Source organism: Panulirus ornatus, chromosome 48, assembly GCF_036320965.1.
Source record: "Panulirus ornatus isolate Po-2019 chromosome 48, ASM3632096v1, whole genome shotgun sequence".
NCBI lineage: Eukaryota > Metazoa > Arthropoda > Malacostraca > Decapoda > Palinuridae > Panulirus > Panulirus ornatus.
This window is the reverse complement of record NC_092271.1, coordinates 3819416-3844846: the sequence shown is the minus strand read 5'-3', so window position 1 is coordinate 3844846 and position 25431 is coordinate 3819416. Positions and strand designations below refer to the sequence as shown.

The 25431-nt window shown below is 41.2% G+C and overlaps 1 protein-coding gene across 1 annotated transcript in view; it reads left to right on the top strand.

The window, feature by feature from the left end:
• LOC139764051 (sulfotransferase 1C3-like) overlaps positions 1-25431 on the top strand; it is a 102433-nt gene that overhangs the window by 20023 nt on the left and 56979 nt on the right. Inside the window, exons 2-3 of the mRNA XM_071690507.1 lie at positions 12665-12808; positions 24684-24867. Of these exons, the coding sequence (XP_071546608.1) occupies positions 12678-12808; positions 24684-24867 (315 nt within the window). The 5' untranslated portion in view covers positions 12665-12677. The remainder of the gene's footprint in view (positions 1-12664; positions 12809-24683; positions 24868-25431) is intronic.

Sequence of the window (25431 nt, the reverse complement as noted above, 5' to 3'; positions counted from 1 at the left end):
TGTTTATGGATGGGGTTGTTAGGGAGGTGAATGCAAGAGTTTTGGAAAGAGGGGCAAAAATGAAGTCTGTTGTGGATGAGAGAGCTTGGGAAGTGAGTCAGTTGTTGTTCGCTGATGATACAGTGCTGGTGGCTGATTCATGTGAGAAACTGCAGAAGCTGGTGACTGAGTTTGGTAAAGTATGTGAAAGAAGAAAGTTAAGAGTAAATGTTAATAAGAGCAAGGTTATTAGGTACAGTAGGGTTGAGGGTCAAGTCAATTGGGAGGTAAGTTTGAATGGAGAAAAACTGGAAGAAGTAAAGTGTTTTAGATATCTGGGAGTGGATCTGGAAGCGGATTGAACCATGGAAGCGGAAGTGAATCATAGGATGGGGGAGGGGGCGAAAATCCTGGGAGCCTTGAAGAATGTGTGGAAGTCGAGAACATTATCTCGGAAAGCAAAAATGGGTATGTTTAATGGAATAGTGGTTCCAACAATGTTGTATGGTTGCGTGGCGTGGGCTATGGATAGAGTTGTGCGCAGGAGGGTGGATGTGCTGGAAATGAGATGTTTGAGGACAATGTGTGGTGAGAGGTGGTTTGATCGAGTAAGTAATTTAAGGGTAAGAGAGATGTGTGGAAATAAAAAGAGCGTTGTTGAGAGAGCAGAAGAGAGTGTTTTGAAATGGTTTGGTCACATGGAGAGAATGAGTGAGGAAAGATTGACCAAGAGGATATATGTGTCGGGGGTGGAGGGAACGAGGAGAAGTGGGAGACCAAATTGGAGGTGGAAAGATGGAGTGAAAAAGATTTTGAGTGATCGGGGCCTGAACCTGCAGGAGGGTGAAAGGCGGCAAAGAATAGAGTGAATTGGAACGATGTAGTATACCGGGGTTGACGTGCTATCAGTGGATTGAATCAGGGCTTGTGAAGCGTCTGGGGTAAACCATGGAAAGCTGTGTGGGGCCTGGATGTGGAAAGGGAGCTGTGGTTTCGGGCATTATTGCATGACAGCTAGGGACTGAGTGTGAACGAATGCGGCCTTTGTTGTCTTTTCCTAGCGCTACCCCGCACACATGAGGGAGGAGGGGGATGGTATTCCATGTGTGGCGAGGTGGCGATGGGAATGAATAAAGGCAGACAGTGTGAATTGTGTGCATGGGTATATATGTATGTGTCTGTGTGTGTAATATATATGTGTACATTGAGAAGTATAGGCATGTATATTTGCGTGTGTGGACGTGTGTGTATATACATGTGTATGGGGGTGGGTTGGGCCATTTCTTTCGTCTGTTTCCTTGCTTTACCTCGCAAACGCGGGAGACAGCGACAAAGCAAAATAATAAATAAATATATATACATATATATATATATATATATATATATATATATATATATATATATATATATATATATATAATGTATATATATATATATACATATATATATATATATATATATATATATATATATATATATATATATATATATATATATATATATATATTTTATATTTATTATACTTTGTCGCTGTCTCCCGCGTCAGTGAGGTAGCACAAGGAAACAGACGAAAGAATGGCCCAACCCACCCACATACACATGTATATACATACACGTCCACACATGAACATATACATACATATACATTTCAACGCATGCATATATATACATAAACATACACATACATATATACACATGCAAATAATTCATACTTGCTACCTTTATTCATACCCGTCGCCACCTCGCCACACATGAAAACGCAACCTCCTACCCCCGCATGCGCGCGAGGTAGCGCTAGGGAAAGACAACAAAGTCCACATTCGGTCACACTCAGTCTCTAGCTGTCATGTATAATGCACCGAAACCACAACTCCCTTTCCACATCCAGGCCCCACAAAATTTTCCATAGTTTACCCCAGACGCTTCACATGCCGTAGTCCAATCCATTGACAGCATGTCGACCCGGTATACCACATCGTTCCCATTTACTCTATTCTTTGCAAGCCTTTCACCCTCCTGCATGTTAAGGCCCTGGTCGCTCAAAATCTTTTTCACTCCATCTTTCCAACTCCAATTTGTTCTCCCACTTCTACTCGTTCCCTCCACTTCTGACACATATATCCTCTTTGTCAATCTTTCCTCACTCATTCTCTCCATGTGACCAAACCATTTCAAAACACCCTCTTCTGCTCTCCCAGCCACTCTTTTTATTACCACACATCTCTCTTACCCTTTCATTACTTACTCGATCAAACCACTTCACATCACATATTGTCCTCAAACATCTCATTTACAACACATCCACCCTCCTCCGCACAACTCTATCTATAGCCTACGCCTCGCAACCATATAACATTGTTGGAACCACTAGTCTTTCAAACGTACCTATTTTTGCTTTCCGAGATAATGTTCTCGCCTTCCACACATTTTTCAACGCTTACAGAACTTTCGCCCCCTCCCCACCCTGTGACTCACCTCCGCTTCCATGGTTCCATCTGCTGCCAAATCCACTCCCAGATATCTAAAACACTTCACTTCCTTAAGTTTTTCTCCGTTTAAACTTACCTCCCAATTGACTTGTCCCTCAACCCTACTGTACCTAATGACCTTAGTCTTATTCACATTTACTCTCAGCTTTCTTCTTTCCCACACTTTACCAAACTCAGTCACCAGCTTCTGCAGTTTCTCACCCGAACCAGCCCCCAGCGCTGTATCATCAGCGAACAACACCTGACTCACTTCCCAAGCTCTCTCATCCACTAAAGACTGCATCCTTGCCCCTCTCTCCAAAACTCTTGCATTCACCTCCCTAACAACCCCGTCCATAAACAAATTAAACAACCATGGAGACATCACGCACCCCTGCCGCAAACCTACATTCACTGAGAACCAATCACTTTCCTCTCTTCCTACTCGTACACATGCCTTACATCCTCGATAAAAACTGTTCACTGCTTCTAACAACTTGCCTCCCACACCTTATATTCTTAATACCTTCCACAGAGCATCTCTGTCAACTCTATCATATGCCTTCTCCAGATCCATAAATGCTATATACAGATGCATTTTCTTTTCTAAGTATTTCTCTCATACATTCTCCAAAGTAAACACCTGATCCACACATCCTCTACCACTTCTGAAACCACACTGCTCTTCCCCAATCTGATGCTCTGTACATGCCTTCACCCTCTCAATCAATACCCTCCCATATAATTTACCAGGAATACTCAACAAACTTATACATCTGAAATTTGAGCACTCACTCTTATCCCCTTTGCCTTTGTACAATGGCACTATGCACGCATTCGGCCAATCCTCAGGCACCTCACCATGAGTCATACATACATTAAATAACCTTACCAACCAGTCAATTGTACAGTCACCCCCTTTTTTTAATAAATTCCACTGCAATACCATGCATCCTGCTGCCTTGCCGGCTTTCATCTTCCGCAAAGCTTTTACTACCTCTTCTCTGTTTACCAAATCATTTTCCCTAACCCTCTCACTATGCACACCACCTCGACCAAAACACCCTATATCTGCCACTCTATCATCAAACACATTCAACAAACCGTCAAAATACTCACTCCATCTCCTTCTCACATCACCACTACTTGTTATCACCTCCCCATTTGCGCCCTTCACTGAAGTTCCCATTTGCTCCCTTGTCTTATGCACTTTATTTACCTCCTTCCAGAACATCTTTTTATTCTCCCTAAAATTTAATGATACTCTCTCACCCCAACTCTCATTTGCCCTCTTTTTCACCTCTTGCACCTTTCTCTTGACCTCCTGTCTCTTTCTTTTATACATCTCCCACTGAATTGCATTTTTTCCCTGCAAAAATCGTCCAAATGCCTCTCTCTTCTCTTTCACTAATAATCTTACTTCTTCATCCCACCACTCACTACCCTTTCTAATCAACCCACCTCCCACTCTTCTCATGCCACAAGCATCTTTTGCGCAATCCATCACTGATTCCCTAAATACATCCCATTCCTCCCCCACTCCCCTTACTTCCATTGTTCTCACCTTTTTCCATTCTGTACTCAGTCTCTCCTGGTACTTCCTCACACAAGTCTCCTTCCCAAGCTCACTTACTCTCACCACCCTCTTCACCCCAACATTCACTCTTCTTTTCTGAAAACCCTTACAAATCTTCACCTTAGCCTCCACAAGATAAAGATCAGACATCCCTCCAGTTGCACCTCTCAGCACATTAACATCCAAAAGTCTCTCTTTCGCGCGCCTGTCAATTAACACCTAATCTAATAACGCTCTCTGGCCATCTCTCCTACTTACATACGTATACTTACGTATATCTCGCTTTTTAAACCAGGTATTCCCAATCATCAGTCCTTTTTCAGCACATAAATCTACAAGCTCTTCACCATTTCTATTTACAACACTGAACACCCCATGTATACCAATTATTCCCTCAACAGCCACATTACTCACCTTTGCATTTAAATCACCCATCACTATGACCCGGTCTCGTGCATCAAAACCACCAACACACTCATTCAGCTGCTCCCAAAACACTTGCCTCTCATGATCTTTCTTGTCATGCCCAGGTGCATATGCACCAATAATCACCCATCTCTCTCCATCAACTTTCAGTTTTACCCATATTAATCGAGAATTTACTTTCTTACATCCTATCACACACTCCCACAACTCCTGTTTCAGGAGTACTGCTACTCCTTCCCTTGCTCTTGTCCTCTCACTAACCCCTGACTTTACTCCCAAGACATTCCCAAACCACTCTTCCCCTTTACCCTTGAGCTTCGTTTCACTCAAAACCAAAACCTCCAGGTTCCTTTCCTCAAACATACTACCTATCTCTCCTTTTTTCACATCTTGGTTACATCCACACACATTTAGACACCCCAATCTGAGCCTTCGAGGAGGATGAGCACTCCCCGCGTGACTCCTTCTTCTGTTTCCCATTTTAGAAAGTTAAAAAATACAAGGAGGGGAGGATTTCCGGCCCCCCGCTCCCGTCCCCTTTAGTCGCCTTCTACGACATGCGAGGAATACGTGGGAAGTATTCTTTCACCCCTATCCCCAGGGATAACATACATATATATGCATATACATACATATACACATACATACGCACATATACACACATACACACATATACATATATATACATATGAAAAAAATGTAAGAAATAATTTAGAAAACTGAAACTTCTAGCTTGAAAAGAAATGAAAAAAATGAATGTCACATAATGGTTCAACCTCTGGCTATGGAAAAGATATATATATATATATATATATATATATATATATATATATATATATATATATATATATATATATATATATATATATATATATATTTTTTTTTTTTTCAAACTATTCGCCATTTCCCGCGTTAGCGAGGTAGCGCCAAGAACAGAGGACTGGACCTTTGAGGGAATATCCTCACCTGGCCCCCTTCTCTGTTCCTTCTTTTGGAAAATTAAAAAGAAAAGCGAGAGGGGAGGATTTCCAGCCCCCCCGCTCCCTCCCCTTTTAGTCGCCTTCTACGACACGCAGGGAATACTTGGCAAGTATTCTTTCTCCCCTATTCCCAGGGATAATATATATATATATATATATATATATATATATATATATATATATATATATATATATATATATATATATATATATATATATATATATATAACGCCAGAGAGCGTTATTGGATTACGTGTTAATTGACAGGAGCGCGAAAGAGAGACTTTTGGATGTAAATGTGTTGAGAGGTGCAACTGGAGGGATGTCTGATCATTATCTTGTGGAGGCTAAGGTGAAGATTTGTATGGGTTTTCAGAAAAGAAGAGTGAATGTTGGGGTGAAGAGGGTGGTGAGAGTGAGTGAGCTTGGGAAGGAGACTTGTGTGAGGAAGTACCAGGAGAGACTGAGTACAGAATGGAAAAAGGTGAGAACAATGGAAGTAAGGGGAGTGGGGGAGGAATGGGATGTATTTAGGGTATCAGTGATGGATTGCGCAAAAGATGCTTGTGGCATGAGAAGCGTGGGAGGTGGGTTGATTAGAAAGGGTAGTGAGTGGTGGGATGAAGAGGTAAGATTATTAGCGAAAGAGAAGAGAGAGGCATTTGGACGATTTTTGCAGGGAAAAAATGCAATTGAGTGGGAGATGTATAAAAGAAAGAGACAGGAGGTCAAGAGAAAGGTGCAAGAGGTGAAAAAGAGGGCAAATGAGAGTTGGGGTGAGAGAGTATCATTAAATTTTAGGGAGAATAAAAAGATGTTCTGGAAGGAGGTAAATAAAGTGCGGAAGACAAGGGAGCAAATGGGAACTTCAGTGAAGGGCGCTAATGGGGAGGTGATAACAAGTAGTGGTGATGTGAGAAGGAGATGGAGTGAGTATTTTGAAGGTTTGTTGAATGTGTTTGATGACAGAGTGGCAGATATAGGGTGCCTTGGTCGAGGTGGTGTACAAAGTGAGAGGGTTAGGGAAAATGATTTGGTAAACAGAGAAGAGGTATTAAAAGCTTTGTGGAAGATGAAAGCCGGCAAGGCAGCAGGTTTGGACGGTATTGCAGTGGAATTTATTAAAAAAGGGGGGGACTGCATTGTTGACCGGTTGGTAAGGTCATTTAATGTATGTATGACTCATGGTGAGGTGCCTGAGGATTGGAGGAATGCGTGCATAGTGTCATTGTACAAAGGCAAAGGGGATAAGAGTGAGTGCTCAAATTACAGAGGTATAAGTTTGCTGAGTATTCCTGGTAAATTATATGGGAGGGTATTGATTGAGAGGGTGAAGGCATGTAAAGAGCATCAGACTGGGGAAGAGCAGTGTGGTTTCAGAAGTGGTAGAGTATGTGTGGATCAGGTGTTTGCTTTGAAGAATGTATGTGAGAAATACTTAGAAATGGATTTGTATGTAGCATTTATGGATCTGGAGAAAGCATATGATAGAGTTGATAGAGATGCTCTGTGGAAGGTATTAAGAATATATGGTGTGGGTGGCAAGTTGTTAGAAGCAGTGAAAAGTTTTTATCGAGGATGTAAGGCATGTGTACGTATAGGAAGAGAGGAAAGTGATTGGTTCTCAGTGAATGTAGGTTTGCGGCAGGGGTGTGTGATGTCTCCATGTTTGTTTAATTTGTTTATGGATGGGGTTGTTAGGGAGGTGAATGCAAGAGTTTTGGAAAGAGGGGGCAAAAATGAAGTCTGTTGTGAATGAGAGAGCTTGGGAAGTGAGTCAGTTGTTGTTCGCTGATGATACAGTGCTGGTGGCTGATTCATGTGAGAAACTGCAGAAGCTGGTGACTGAGTTTGGTAAAGTATGTGAAAGAAGAAAGTTAAGAGTAAATGTTAATAAGAGCAAGGTTATTAGGTACAGTAGGGTTGAGGGTCAAGTCAATTGGGAGGTAAGTTTGAATGGAGAAAAACTGGAAGAAGTAAAGTGTTTTAGATATCTGGGAGTGGATCTGGAAGCGGATCGAACCATGGAAGCGGAGGTGAATCATAGGGTGGGGGAGGGGGCGAAAATCCTGGGAGCCTTGAAGAATGTGTGGAAGTCGAGAACATTATCTCGGAAAGCAAAAATGGGTATGTTTAATGGAATAGTGGTTCCAACAATGTTGTATGGTTGCGTGGCGTGGGCTATGGATAGAGTTGTGCGCAGGAGGGTGGATGTGCTGGAAATGAGATGTTTGAGGACAATGTGTGGTGAGAGGTGGTTTGATCGAGTAAGTAATTTAAGGGTAAGAGAGATGTGTGGAAATAAAAAGAGGTTTGTTGAGAGAGCAGAAGAGGGTGTTTTGAAATGGTTTGGTCACATGGAGAGAATGAGTGAGGAAGGATTGACCAAGAGGATATATGTGTCGGAGGTGGAGGGAACGAGGAGAAGTGGGAGACCAAATTGGAGGTGGAAAGATGGAGTGAAAAAGATTTTGAGTGATCGGGGCCTGAACCTGCAGGAGGGTGAAAGGCGGCAAAGAATAGAGTGAATTGGAACGATGTGGTATACCGGGGTTGACGTGCTGTCAGTGGATTGAATCAGGGCTTGTGAAGCGTCTGGGGTAAACCATGGAAAGCTGTGTGGGGCCTGGATATGGAAAGGAGCTGTGGTTTCGGGCATTATTGCATGACAGCTAGGGACTGAGTGTTAACGAATGAGGCCTTTGTTGTCTTTTCCTAGCGCTACCCCGCACACATGAGGGAGGAGGGGGATGGTATTCCATGTGTGGCGAGGTGGCGATGGGAATGAATAAAGGCAGACAGTGTAAATTGTGTGCATGGGTATATATGTATGTGTCTGTGTGTGTAATATATATGTGTACATTGAGAAGTATAGGCATGTATATTTGCGTGTGTGGACGTGTGTGTATATACATGTGTATGGGGGTGGATTGGGCCATTTCTTTCGTCTGTTTCCTTGCTCTACCTCGCAAACGCGGGATACAGCGACAAAGCAAAATAATAAATAAATATATATACATATATATATATATATATATATATATATATATATATATATATATATATATATATATATATATATATGTATATATATATATACATACATATATATATATATATATATATATATATATATATATATATATATATATATATGTATATATATATACATATATATATATATATATATATATATATATATATATATATATATATATATATATATATATATATATATATATATATATATATATATATATGTATATATATATACATATATATATATATATATATATATATATATATATATATATATATATATATATATATATATATATATATATATATATATTTTATATTTATTATACTTTGTCGCTGTCTCCGCGTCAGTGAGGTAGCACAAGGAAACAGACGAAAGGATGGCCCAACCCACCCACATACACATGTATATACATACACGTCCACACATGAACATATACATACATATACATTTCAACGCATGCATATATATACATAAACATACACATACATATATACACATGCAAATAATTCATACTTGCTACCTTTATTCATACCCGTCGCCACCTCGCCACACATGAAAACGCAACCTCCTACCCCCGCATGCGCGCGAGGTAGCGCTAGGGAAAGACAACAAAGTCCACATTCGGTCACACTCAGTCTCTAGCTGTCATGTATAATGCACCGAAACCACAACTCCCTTTCCACATCCAGGCCCCACAAACGTTTCCATAGTTTACCCCAGACGCTTCACATGCCGTAGTCCAATCCATTGACAGCATGTCGACCCGGTATACCACATCGTTCCCATTTACTCTATTCTTTGCAAGCCTTTCACCCTCCTGCATGTTAAGGCCCTGGTCGCTCAAAATCTTTTTCACTCCATCTTTCCAACTCCAATTTGTTCTCCCACTTCTACTCGTTCCCTCCACTTCTGACACATATATCCTCTTTGTCAATCTTTCCTCCCTCATTCTCTCCATGTGACCAAACCATTTCAAAACACCCTCTTCTGCTCTCCCAGCCACTCTTTTTATTACCACACATCTCTCTTACCCTTTCATTACTTACTCGATCAAACCACTTCACATCACATATTGTCCTCAAACATCTCATTTCCAACACATCCACCCTCCTCCGCACAACTCTATCTATAGCCTACGCCTCGCAACCATATAACATTGTTGGAACCACTAGTCTTTCAAACGTACCTATTTTTGCTTTCCGAGATAATGTTCTCGCCTTCCACACATTTTTCAACGCTTACAGAACTTTCGCCCCCTCCCCACCCTGTGACTCACCTCCGCTTCTATGGTTCCATCTGCTGCCAAATCCACTCCCAGATATCTAAAACACTTCACTTCCTCAAGTTTTTCTCCGTTTAAACTTACCTCCCAATTGACTTGTCCCTCAACCCTACTGTACCTAATGACCTTAGTCTTATTCACATTTACTCTCAGCTTTCTTCTTTCCCACACTTTACCAAACTCAGTCACCATCTTCTGCAGTTTCTCACCCGAACCAGCCCCCAGCGCTGTATCATCAGCGAACAACACCTGACTCACTTCCCAAGCTCTCTCATCCACTAAAGACTGCATCCTTGCCCCTCTCTCCAAAACTCTTGCATTCATCTCCCTAACAACCCCGACCATAAACAAATTAAACAACCATGGAGACATCACGCACCCCTGCCGCAAACCTACATTCACTGAGAACCAATCACTTTCCTCTCTTCCTACTCGTACACATGCCTTACATCCTCGATAAAAACTGTTCACTGCTTCTAACAACTTGCCTCCCACACCTTATATTCTTAATACCTTCCACAGAGCATCTCTGTCAACTCTATCATATGCCTTCTCCAGATCCATAAATGCTATATACAGATGCATTTTCTTTTCTAAGTATTTCTCTCATACATTCTCCAAAGTAAACACCTTATCTACACATTATTATTATTATTATTATTATTATTATTATTATTATTATTATTATTATTATTACTGCTATCATCATTATAAATTGATCGTCGTTTCCCGCCTCAGCGAGTTAGCGCCAGGAAGCAGACGAAGAGAGACACATCCACTCATTTACACACATATATACATACACGCACATACACGCACATATATGTACATATAAATATACATATCAACATGTACACGTTATACATACATATACATACACATACACAGACATATACATATATACATACACCGGTACATATTCATACCTGCTTGCCATCATGCATTCTCGGCGCCCCCTCGCCCCACAGGAAACAGCATCGCTATCGCTGCGTCAGCGAGGGAGCGACACGAAAACAGACATAATTTCCACATTCGTTTACACACACAGCCTCAGTCATGTGTAATGCACAGAAACCACAACTCTCTATCTGCATCCAGCCCCCACAAAACTTTCCATGGTTTACCCCAGACGCTTCACATACCCTAGTTCAGTCCATTGACAGCACGTCGACCCCGATATATCACATCGTTCCAACTCACTATATTCTTTACACACCTTTCACCCATCTGTATGTTTAGGCCCCGATCGCTCAAAATCTTTTTCACTCCATCCTTCCACCTCCAATTTGGTCCACTGCTTCTCTTTGTTCCCTCCACCTTTGACATATATCCTCTTTGTCAACGTTTCTTCACTCATTTTCTCCATGTGACCAAACCATTCCAACACACCCTCTTCTCCTCTCTCAACCACACTCTTTTTATTACCACACATCTCTCTTACTCTTTCATTACTTACTCGATCTAACCAATTCACACTACATATTGTGCTCAAATATTTCATTTCCAACCTTTCTCCGTATAATTCTATCTATAGGCCATGCTTCGCAACCATATGATATTGTTGGAACTACTGTTCCTAAAGACATACCCATTTTTTCTCTTCGAGATAATGTTGTCTTTCCACACATTCTTCATCTCTCTCAGAATCTTCTCCCCCTTCCCCACCCCATGACTCACTTCCACTACCATGGTTCCATTCGCTACTAAGTCCACTCCTACGTATCTAAATCATTTCGCTTCCTCTAATTTTTCTCCATTCAAACTCACATCCCAACTAACTTGTCCCTTAACCCTGCTGAACCTAATAACCTTGCTTTTATTCACATTTACTCTCAAGTTTCTCCTTTCACACACTTTTCCAAATTTAGGCACCAACTTCTGCAGTTTCTCAATCGAATCAGCCACCAGTGCTGTATCATCGGCGAACAATAGCTGACTCACTTCGCAGGCCCTGTCATCCCCAACTGACTGCATACTCGCCTTTCTATCCAAAACTCTTGCATTTACCTCCCTGACCACCCAATCCATAAACAGATTAAACGACCATGGGGACATATATGCCACATACAAATCCATTTTTTTAAAGTATTTCTCACACACATTCTTCAAAGCAAACACCTGGTCAGCATATCCTCCACCACTTCTAAAACCACACTGCTCTTCCCCAATATGATGCTCTGTACATTCCTTCATCCTCTCAATCAATACCTTCCCATATATTCTTCCAGGAATACTCAACAGACTTATACCTCTGTAGTTTGAACACTCATCTTTATCCCCTTTGCCTTTGTACAATTGCGCTATACATGAATTCCGCCAATCCAAGGGCACTTCACCACGACCATACATACAATGAATATCCTTACCAACCAATCAACAAGACATTCACCCCCTTTCTTCATAAATCAAACTGCAATACCATCCAAACCCGTTGTGTTGCTGGATTTCATCTTCCGCAAGGCTTTCATCTGCTCTTCTCTCTTCACCAAACCATTCTCCCTGACCCTCTCACTTCACACACCACCTCGACCAAATCACCCTATATCTGCCACTCTATCATCACACACATTCAACAAACCTTCAAAATACTCACTGCATCTCCTCACTTCGCCACTTCTTGTCTTTTATATCGTTAAATTTGTATCTTGTAAATATATCCCCGATGGAACTGGTAAAATTTAAACCTTTGTACTTTTCATTTTTATTTTCTTCGTCATTATAGAAAGGCACAGATCCTGTATGAAAATAAAGGGCAAATGATTTCTTTACTTGAACATTATGAAATACAAAGGACAACAACTTATGAGTTGGAATGAATTATTTCTTACATAGAGATAGTATTAGGTATTCATTTTTATGTAGGAATGATATTACGAAAAACAGATAAAAATCGTATTTCATTATGTGCAGGAAGTGAAGGACTATGGCCAGTCAAGAATTTCCTGTAGAATTTGAGGAACTGAGCCAAGAGGAAATCACCCTCCGCACCCAGCATGGCCATAGTAACAAGGAATTGGTCCGCGTCAACCCTGGAAAAATTATCCTTCCTGGCAAGTAAGTTGTTTCTCACCATACACAAGTTGTTTCTCACCATACGCAGGTTGTTGCTCATCATAAACAAGTTTTGCTCACCATACACAAGTTGTTGCTCACGATAAACAATTTGTTGCTCACCATACACAAGTTGTTGCTCACCGCACAAGTTGTTGCTCATCATACAGGCTGTTGCTCACCAACACAAGTTGTTGTTCATCATACACATGTTGCTGCTCATCATACACAAGTTGGTGCTCACCAACCACAAGTTGTTGCTCACCACACAAGTTTTTGCTCACCGCAAAAGTTGTTGCTTACCATACACAAGTTGTTGCTTACCATACACAAGTTGTTGCTCACCACACAAGTTGTTGCTCACCATACAGGTTGCTGCTCACCAACACAAATTATTGCTCATCATACACATGTTGCTGCTCATCATACACAAGTTAGTGCTCACCATACACAAGTTGTTGCTCACCGCACAAGTTGTTGCTCACCATACATGTTGTTGTTCACCAACCCAAGTTTTTGTTCATCATACACATGTTGCTGCTCACCATACACATGTTGTTCATCACACAAGTTGTTGCTCACCATACACAAGTTTTTGTCCACAACACAAGTAACTCTTCACCACACAAGTTATTATTGACCACACATATTGTTGCTGACCAAACAAGTTATTGTTCACCACGCAAGATGTTGTTCACCACACAAGTTATTGTTCACCACGCAAGATGTTGTTCACCACACAAGTTATTGTTCACCACACAAGATTTTATCCACCACATAAGTAACTGTTCACCACACAAGATGTTGATGATCACCACACAAGATGTTGTTCACCACACAAGATGTTCTTGTTCACCACGCAAGTTATTATTGACCACACATATTATTGTTCACCACGCAAGTTATTATTGACCACACATATTATTGTTCACCACACAAGTTATTGTTCACCACACAAGTTATTGTTCACCACACAAGATGTTGCTCACTACACAAGTTATTGTTCACCACAAGATTTTGTTTACCACACAAGTTATTGTTCACCACACATACACAAGTTGCTGCTACCATACACAAGTTGTTGCTCACCATACAAAGTTGTTGCTCCACCATGTGCATCACAAGATGTTGCTACCTACCAAGTGTGCTCACATACAAAGTTGGTTGCTCAATACACAGTGTTGCTCACCATACACAAGTTGTTGCTCACCATACACAAGTTGTGCTCAATTCTACCAATGTTCCAACACAAGTTGTTGCTCACCATACACAAGTTGCTCACTACGTGTTGCCACACAAATTGCCTCAGTTGTTGTATCACACAAGTTGTGCCACCGACACAAGTTTGCTCACCATACACATGTTGCTCCATACAGTTGTGCTCACTACAAGTTGTACCTACAAAGTTGTTGCTCACCTACACAGTTGTGCTCACATAACAATTGTTGCTCACCATACACAAGTGTTGCTGCCTAAAAGTTGTTGCTCACCATACTACAAAGTTGTTGCTCACTACAAGTTGTCTCCCATACACAAGTTGTTACTGCAAAGTTGTTGCTCACACAAGTTGTTGTCACCTCAAGTTTGCTCACCATACACAAGTTGCTGCTCACCATACAAAGTTGTTGCTCACCAGTTTTCACAAAGTTGTTGCCACATACAAAGTTTGTCACCATACACAAGTTGTGCTCACATACACAAGTTGTTGTCACCAACACAAGTTGTGCTCACCATACACAAGTTGTTGCTCACCAGTCACAAGTTGTTGCTCACCTACACAAGTTGTTTCACCTACAAAGTTGTGCTCACCACAAGTTTGCTTACACCATACACAAGTTGTTGCTCACCATCACAAGTGTTGTCTCACCATACACAAGTTGTTGCTCACATACACAAGTTTGCTCACCAACACAAGTTGTGCTCACATACAAAGTTGTTGCTCACCTACACAAGTTGTTGCTCATCATAACAGTTGTTGCTCACCATACACAAGTTGTTGCTCACATCACAGTTGTGCTCACTACAGTTGTGCTCAATTCCATACACAAGTTGTTCTCACCATACAAAGTTGTTGCTCACATACACAAGTTGTCTCACCATACACAAGTTGTTGCACACTCACACAAGTTGTTGTCACCATACACAATTGTTTCTCACCATACACAAGTTGTTCTCACCAACACAAGTTGTTGCTCACCATACACAAGTTGTGCTCACTCATACACAAGTTGTTGCTCACACACAAGTTTTCTCACACATAACAGTTGTGCTCACCATACAAGTTGTTGCTCACATACACAAGTTGTTGCTCACTACACAAGTTGTTGCTCACCTACACAAGTTGTTGCTCACCATACACAAGTTGTTGCTCACCATACACAAGTTGTTGCTCACCATACACAAGTTGCTGCTCACCATACACAAGTTTTACAAAGTTGTTCACCAACAAAGTTGTTGCTCACCATACACAAGTTGTTGTCACCATACACAGTTGTTGCTCACCTACACAAGTTTGTTGCTCACCATCAAGTGTGTTGCTCACCATACACAAGTTGTTGCTCACCATACACAAGTTGTTGCTCACCATACACAAGTTGTTGCTCACCATACAGAAGTTGTTGCCACCAACACAAGTTTGCTCACCATACCAAGTGTTCCTCACCGTGCACAAGTTGTTGCTTTACATACAGAAGTTGTTGCTCACCATACACAAGTTGTTGCTCACCATACACAAGTTGTTGCACACCGCAAAAGTTGTTGCTCACCATTCAGGTTGTTTCTCACCAAAACAAGTTGTTGCTCATCATACACAAATTGTTGCTCACCATACACAAGTTGTTGCTCACCATACAGAAGTTGTTGCTCACTATACAAAAGTTGATGCTTACCATGCAGAAGTTGTTGCTCATCACACATGTTGTTGCTCACCATACACAAGTTGTTCCTCACCATACAGAAGTTGTTGCTCACCATACAAAAGCTGTTGCTCACCATACACAAGTTGTTGCTCACTATACACAAGTTGTTGCACACCGCATAAGTTGTTGCTCACCTTTCAGGTTGTTCCTCACCAAAACAAGTTGTTGCTCATCATACACATGTTGCTGCTCACCATACACAAGTTGGTGCTCACCATACACAAGTTGTTGCTCACTGCACAAGTTGTTGCTCATCATACAGGTTGTTGCTCGCCATACACAAGTTGTTGCTCATTATACACATGTTGCTGCTCACCATACACATGTTGTTCATCACACAAGATGTTGCTCACCATACATAAGTTGTTCGTCATACAAGTAATGGTTTACCACATAAGTTGTTACTCACCATACACAAGTTGTTGTTCACCACACAAGTACCTGTTCACCACACAAGTTATTATTGACCACACAAATTGTTGTTCACCACATAAGTCATTGTTCACCACACAAGGTTTTGCTCACAACACAAGTTATTCTTCAACACACAAGATATTGTGCACCACACAAGTTATTCTTCACCACATAAGATGTTCACCTCACAAGTTACTATTCACCTCACAAAAATTTGTTCACCACAAGTTATTGTTCACCCCAAAAGATGCTGTTCGCCACACAAGATGTTGCTCTCCACGCAAGTTATTGTTCACCACACAAGATATTGTTCATCACACACACACACACACTATTCACCTCACAAAAATTTGTTCACCACAAGTTATTGTTCACCACAAAAGATGCTGTTCACCACACAAGATGTTGTTCACCACAAAAGTTATTGTTCACCACGCAAGGTGTTGTTTACCACAAAAGTTACTGTTCTCCACACATGATGTTGCTCATCACACAAGTTATTATTCACCACACAAGACGTTGTTCACCACACAAGTAATTGTTCAGCACACAAGATGTTGCTTACCACACAAGTAATTGTTCACCACACAAGACGTTGTCCACCACACAAGTTATTGTTCTCCACACAAGATATTGCTCAACACACAGGTTATTCTTCACCGCATAGAATGTTGTTCACCACACAAGTAATTGTTCATCACACAAGATGTTGTTCACCACACAAGTAATTGTTCATCACACAATATGTTGTTTACCACAGAAGTTATTGTTCACCACACAAGATGTTGTTCACCATACAAGTAATTCTTTACCACACAAGATGTTCTTCATCACACAAGTAATTGTTCGCCACACAAGATGTTGTTCAACACGCAAGTAATTGTTCACCACACAAGTAATTGTTCACCACACAAGTTATTGTTCACCACACAAGATGTTGTTCCCCACACAAGTTATTGTTCACCACACAAGATGTTCTTTATCACACAAGTTATTGTTCACCGCACAAGATGTTGTTCACCACACAAGCTATTGTTCACCACACAAGATGTTCACCACGCAAGTAATTGTTCACCACACAAGATGTTGTTCACCATACAAGATGTTCTTCACCACACAAGTTATTGTTCACCACGCAAGATGTTCACCACACAAGTAATTGTTCACCACGCAAGATGTTGTTAACCACATAAGTTATTGTTCATCACACAAGATGTTGTTCACCACACAAGATGGTTTTCACCACACAAGTAATTATTCACCACGCAAGATGTTGTTAACCACACAAGTTATTGTTCATCACACAAGATGTTGTTCACCACACAAGTAATTGTTCACCACATAAGATATTCACCACACAAGTAATTGTTCACCACACAGGTAATTGCTCACCACACAAGATGTTTTTTCTCCACACAAACTATTGTTAACCGCACAAGATGTTGTTCACCACACAAGTAATTGTTCACCACATAAGATGTTCACCACACAAGTAATTGTTCACCACACAGGTAATTGCTCACCACACAAGATGTTTTTTCTCCACACAAACTGTTATTAACCACACAAGATGTTGTTCACCCCACAAGTAATTGTTCACTTCACAAGATGTACATCACGCAAGTAATTGTTCACCACACAAGATGTTCACCACACAAGTTATTGTTCACCACACAAGTTGTTGCTCCTCATATACGTGTTGCTGTTCACCATACACAAGGTTTTGGTCACCATACTCAAGTTACTACTCACCATACACACGTTATGCTCACTATACACAAGCTGTTGATCACCATACACAAGTTGTTGCTCATCATACACGTGTTGTTACTCACCATACACACGTTGTGCTCACTATACACAAGTTGTTGCTCACCATACACTAGTTGTTGCTTACCATACACAACTTGCTGCTCAAAATACACAAGTTGCCGATCACCATACACAAGTTGTTGCTCACCACACACAAGTCGTTGCTCACCATATACAAGTTGTTGCTCACGATACTCAAGTTGCTGCTCACCATAAAAACGTTGTTGCTCACCATGCACAACTTATTGCTCACCATACACAAGTTGCTGCTCACCATACACAAGTTGCTGTTCGCCATACACAAGTTGCTGCTCACCATACACAGATTTTGTTCACCATACGCAAGTTACTGCTCACCATACACAAGTTGTGCTTACCATACACAAGATGTTGCTCACCATACACCAGTTGGTGCTCACCATAGACAAGTTATTGCTCACCACACACAAGTTGATGCTAATCATACACCAGTTGGTGCTCACCATACACAAGTTATTGCTCACCACACACAAGTTGCTGCTCATCATACACAAGTTGGTGCTCACCAAATACAAGTTGTTGCTCACCATACACACGTTGCTGGTCACCATACAAAAGTTGCTGCTCACCATGCACGAGTTGCTACTTACCATACACACGTTGTACTCACCATATACAAGTAGTTGCTCACCATACATAAGTTGTTGCTCACTATACAAGATTTGTTGCTCACCATACACAAGTTGTTGCTCACCATACACAAGTTGCTGCTCACCATATACAAGTTGCTGCTCACCATACACAAGTTGTTGCTCACCTTACACAAGTTGCTGCTCACCATACATAAGTTGTTGCTCACCATGCACAGGTTGTTGTTCACCATGCACAAGTTGTTGCTCACGGTACGCAAGTTGCTACCTACCATACACAAGTTGCTGCTCACCATACGCAAGTTGTTGCTCATCGTACAGAAGTTGTTGCTCATCATACACAATTTGTTGCTCACCATACACATGTTGCTGCTCACCACACAAGTTGTTGCTCACCATACACAAATTGTTGCTTACCATACACAAGTTGTTGCTCATCATGCACAAGTTGTTTCTCTCCATACACATGTTGCTGCTCACCACTCAAGTTGCTACTCACGATATACAAGTTGCTGCTCACCATACACAAGTTTTTGCTCACCATACACAAGTTGTTGCTCACCATACACAAGTTCGTGCTCACCATATACATGTTGCTGCTCACCATCCACGAGTTGCTGCTCACCATACACAAGTTGTTGCTCACCGTACACGAGTTGTTGCTCATCATAAACAAGTTGCTGCTCGCCATGCACAAGTTGCTGCTCACCGTACACAAGTCTTTGCTAACCACACACAAGTTGTTGTTCACCATACATAAGTTGCTGCTCATCATACACAAGTTGTTGCTCACCATACACAGGTTGTGGCTCACCGTATACAAGTTGTTACTCACATAAGTTGTTATTCACCATACACAAGTTGCTGCTCATTATACAGAAGTTGTTGCTCACCGCAAAAGTTGTTGCTCACCATACAAAAGATGTTCGCCATACACAAGTTCCTGCTCATCATACACAAGTTGTTGCTCACCATGTACACGTTGTTGTTCACCATATACAAGTTGTTGCTCACCACACAATTTGCTCACCATACACAAGTTTCTGCTCACCATAAACACGTTGTTGCTCACCATACACAAGTTGTTGATCATCATTCACAAGTTGTTGCTCACCTACACAAATTGCTGCTCACTATACACAACTTGTTGCTCATCATACGCAAGTTGTTGCTCAGTATACACAAGTTGTTGCTCACCATACACATGTTGTTGCTCACCACACAAGTTGTTGCTCACCTTACACAAGTTGTTGCTTACCATACGCAAGTTGTTGCTCACCATACATAAGCTGTTGCTCACCATACACAAGATGTTGGTCAATATACAAGTTGTTGCTAAACATGCACAAGTTGCTGCTCACCATACACAAGTTGTTGCTTACCAAACACATGTTATTGCTCACCATACAGAAGTTGTTGCTCACCACACAAGTGTTGCTCACCGTACACAAGTTGTTGCTCACCATACACAAGTTTTTGGTCATCATACACAAGTTGGTGCTAACCATACACAAGTTGTTGCTCACCATACACCAGTTGGTGCTCTCCATACACAAGATGATGCTAACCATACACAAGATGTTGCTCACCATACACATGTTGGTGCTCACCATACACAAGTTGATGCTAACCATACACAAATGGGTGCTCACCATGCACAAGTTGCTGCCACTATACACAAGTTGGTGCTCACCGTACGCAAGTTGGTGCTCATTATACACAAGTTGCTGCTCACCATACACTCGTTGGTGCTCATCATACACAAGTTGCTGCTCTCCATACACAAGTTGGTGCTCACCATATACAAGCAGTTGCTCCCCATACACAAGTAGTTACACACCACACAATTTATTCCTCGCCACGCAAGCAATTGTTCACCACACAAGATGTTGTTCACCACGCAAGTTATTGTTGATCGCACAAGATGTTGTTCACCTCATAAGATGCTGTTCACCACACAAGCTATTGCTCACCACACAAGATATTGTTCACCACACAAGCTATTGTTCACCGCACAAGATGTTGTTCACCACACAAGTAATATTTTACCACACAAGATGTTGGTCACCACAAGTAATTGTTCACCACACAAGATGTTGTTCACCACACAAGTAATTGTTCACCACACAAGATGTTGTTCACCACACAAGTAATTGTTCACCACACAAGATGTTATTCACCACACAAGTTATTGTTCTCCCCACAAGATGTTGTTCGTCACACAAGTTATTGTTCACCACACAAGATGTTGTTCACATAAGATGTTGTTCACAACACAAGCTATTGTTCACCACACAAGACGTTGTTCACCACACAAGTTATTGTTCACCACACAAGATATTGTTCACAACACAAGCTATTGTTCACCACACAAGACGTTGTTCACCACACAAGTTATTGTTCACCACACAAGATATTGTTCACAACACAAGTAATTGTTTACCATACAAGATGTTGCTCACCATACACAAATTCTTACTTACCATACACTAAGTTGCTGCTCACCATACACAAGTTGTTGGTCATCATAACAATAGTTGGTGCTCATCATACACAAGTTGGTGCTCATCATACACAAGTTGGTGCTCACCATACATAAGTGGGTGCTCACCATATACAAGTTGGTGCTCACCATACACAAGTTGCTGGTCAACATACAAAGGCTGCCAGTGACATACGGTTAAAGAGGAAGTCTCCAACAGTAAATCTCTCATATTTTTTTCCATATTGTAATGATTGGTCAGCACGTTGTGTCTATCACGTGCACGTGGGTAGTGGGGAGAGGGGTTATGAAAAGGCACCTGAGTGGTATATACTTGTGCCATAAAGACTGATTGTGTCAGGTTATAGTAGTATAAGTAGTTATGGGATGGAAGGTACCAGCCACGACTCCAATACCCCGAAGTGTTGCCAGCTACAGTGAACCAGATTATTCATATTTTCATTTTATGATCTATATAACAACAAGGGAGTGAGTGGCTGGGATGGGTAGAGTAAGTATAATTAGGAATGATTATAAACACAACTGCAACTGTGACTAGATAAAAGACTGAGTTTATTATTAAAACTCAACATTGTCGTTTTCTGCCAATGATTTCAATTTTCTTCGTGACAGATGCTATTTTTGTGCCGGTAAATTTCGTTACTGTTATGCTTATCAAAATTTAGTGGGACAGATTAATACCTTTAGCATCGCTTTAACGAAGGAAAATTATAGATGTTAAAGAAATCAGGGAAATCAGCCAGGACAGCTGGGACAATCTGTTCCCAGACGCAGATAAAGCCAAGTACTGATCTTTTTGTTTAGAGTTACATTATAACGTAGTATGAGATTAAAACACTCATCGTATCAAGTCCATTGGTGACAGATTCGAGTTGAGAACTACAAACTTTTCCATACTTTACCGCAGACGTTTCATACGCCCTGGTTCAATCCATTTGCAGCATTTCGACCCCAGTATATCACATCGTTCTAATTCACTCTATTCCGTGCACCTTTCACCCTCCTGTATGTTCAGGTCCCGATCACTCAAAATCTTTTTACTCCATTCTTCCATCTCTTATTTGGTCTCTAACTTCCCTCCACCTCTGACACATATATATATCCTCTTTGTCATCCTTTCCTCATTCATTCTCCCCATATGTCAAAACCATTTCAACACCTTTTTCTGCTCTCTCAACCACACTCTTTTTATTACCACACATCTCTCTTACCCTTTCATTACTTACTCGATCATACCACCTCACACCAAATATTGTCCTCAAACATTTCATTTCTAACACATCCACCCTCCTGCGCACAACCCTATCTATAGCCCGTGCCGCGCACCCATACATCATTATTGGAACCACTATTCCTTCAAAGACATCCACTTTTGTTCTTCGAGATGGCGTTCTCTCTTTCCACACATTCGTCATCACTCCCAGAACCTTCTTCCCTCCCCCATGGCTCCATTCGCTGCTAAGTCCATTCCCAGGTATCTAAAACACTTCACTTCCTCCAATTTTTCCCCTTTTGAACACACATTTCAACTCGCTTGTCCCTAGACCCTACTGAACCTAATAAACTTGCTCTTATTCATATTTATTCTCAACTTTCTCTTTTCACGCACTCTTCCAAACTTAGTCACCAACTTCTGCAGTTTCTCACCCGAATCAGCGACCCCTGTTGTGTTCATCGTCGAACAACAATTGACTCATTCTCCAAGCTCTCTCATCCACAACAGACTGCGTACTCGCCCCTCTCTCTAAAACTCTTGCGTTTACCTTCCTAGCCACCCAATGCATAAACAAATTAAAAAAAACGTGCTGACATCACACAACCATGCCGCACACCTACCTTCAGTGGGAGCCAATCTCTCTCCTGTCTTCCTACTTGTACACACGTTTTACATCCTTAATAAAAACTTCTCACAGCTTCTAGCAGCTTACCTCTCACACCATATATTCTTAAGACCTTCCACAAAATATCTCAATCAACCCAAACATATGCCTTCTCCAGACCCATAAATGCTACATACAAATCCATCTGTTTTTCTAAGTATTTCTTACACACATTCTTCAAAGTAAACACTTGATCCACACATCCTCTACCACTTCTGAAACCGCACGATTCCTCCCAATCTGATTCCCTGTACGTGCCCTCACCCTTTCAATCAATACCTTCCCCCATAATTCTCGATTTATTTTCAACAGACTTATACCTCTGTAATTTGAATAGTCACCTTTACCCCCTTAACCATTATACAATGGCACTATACATGCATTCCTCTAATCCATGCATATACTGAATATCCTTAACAACCAATCAACAGCATAGTCTCCCCATTCTTTGTAAATTCTCGTCGCCTTGCCAAATTTCATCTTCCGCAAGGCTTTCACCACCACCTCTCTATTCACAAAACCACTCTCCCTGACTCTCTCTCTTCGCATACCACCCTGACCCAAACACCCTGCATCTGCCACTCTATCATATAACACATTTTACAATCCTTCAAAATACTCTCTCCAAATTCTCCTCACTCCATCTCTACTTCTTATCACTTTCCCTTTTGCTCCCTTCACCGATATCCAAATTTGTTCTCTTGTCTTTTTCACATTATTTATCTCCTTTCAAAACATCTTTTTATTCTCTCTAAAGTTTCATTTAATCTAACCCCAACTCTCATTTGCCCTCTTTTTCAACCCTTGCACCTTCCTCTTGACCTCCTGCCGCTTTCTCTTAATATGTCTCCCAGTCATTTGTACTCCATCCTTGCACTTACCGCCCAAACGTCTTTTTTTCTCTTTCACTGGCTACTTCACTTCATCCCACAACTCACTGCCCTTTTCGATATGCCCACCTCCCACCTTTTGCATGCCACATGCATCCCTTGCATATGCCATCACTGTCTTCCCTAAGAAATGATTTGTTGAAAAAGGACAGAAGACGAGGGAAAGGTGAATAAGTGAGAGATATAGTTATTGCTTTTTTGCTGCCTGATGTGTCTGTAGATGTGCCTCTGTTGATAGATCGTAGGTGTAAAGGCACAATATAAAGGGAGAGCATAATGAGTATGCTGATGTATAATGATCATGAAATGATACCTGAAGTGGCAGAGGAGGAACACGTCAGTTGTTGCCTGGGAATATGAGAGAGTATCTAAGAGGATATCCATTATGAATGTTGACAAGACCTGTGTGGTGGTATTGAATGCTGTATAATTGTGTCATTCTTGATGAAACATGTGGGACTAGTTGTAGAGGAACTGGCTACTCTGACAAGGTAGTGGCGCCCTAACGTTGGTCATGACGGAATGAATTTTTGATCATAGATGTGACGCAAGTTAGTGGAAGCCTCAGAGAGCAACGTGAACTCTTTGGAACTGTGTAGAGATAAGGAGGAGAGGAGATTCTACTGTGGTCAATTTTCAGGCTGCTTGGGTAAGGCATGTTACGCAGGGACAAAGAGACGAAACCTGGTAGATCCGCACTCTGTCTGATGATTGTGTCAGGGAGAATCTGAATCAGTTTATAGCATTAGATCAAAAATTCAACTTAGGCAGATGGTATCCATTTTCAAACAAGCTTTGGAAAAATCGCACTAAAAGAGTTTGAATATTTCAGTTTTCGTCACCTGGGGAAATTCTACTACAATTTTCAATTTCGTAGCGACGACATAGCGCTACTTACATACCCTAAGAGCGGCACCCACTGGATGTACGAGGTAGTGTGGGCTCTGAAGAACGTCCACCAACTACACACTGCAGTGGAGCCGGAGAGCTGGGACGACACCTTCTTCATAGATCGTGTACGTTAGTGACCTCCTGTGTTGTGTGTATCATGACCCATCTTCCATTCCTGATTCCTCAGCAACACTTGAGCAAACTTCCTCTGCGGTAGGTTTAGTATGGCAGCCAATAAACCTTCCTCCCTCCTGCCTCACCCCTCACAACCTAACATCTCAGCATCTCTAAAACTTTAATTGATTTGTTAAGTGTTATGGAAAAACACGTTATTTAAACACACTTTTTCATACCCAAACACGTTCTAAACCTTCAAGTAATGTAGCAAAAAGAAAAAAAGAAAAAGAATTATACTTATAATGAGAACATTGCATTTATGAAACACATGTTTTAGGAAAGTTAAACCCATTTTTTAAGTTTTCTGGACTGCAGTGTGACTTCCTTTTCACATCATCTCCATGTAAATAATTTTAATGTTATCCCTTGTCTCCAGTCAACCCACAAAATCTTGTGGAAATCCTAGAAATGTTACATTTATAAAATATTGTTGATAGATTTTTCATGACAAGAGACACAAACATCAATCGCATGTATACCAAATGGCGTCCTAACTACGTTTCTTCGTTGTA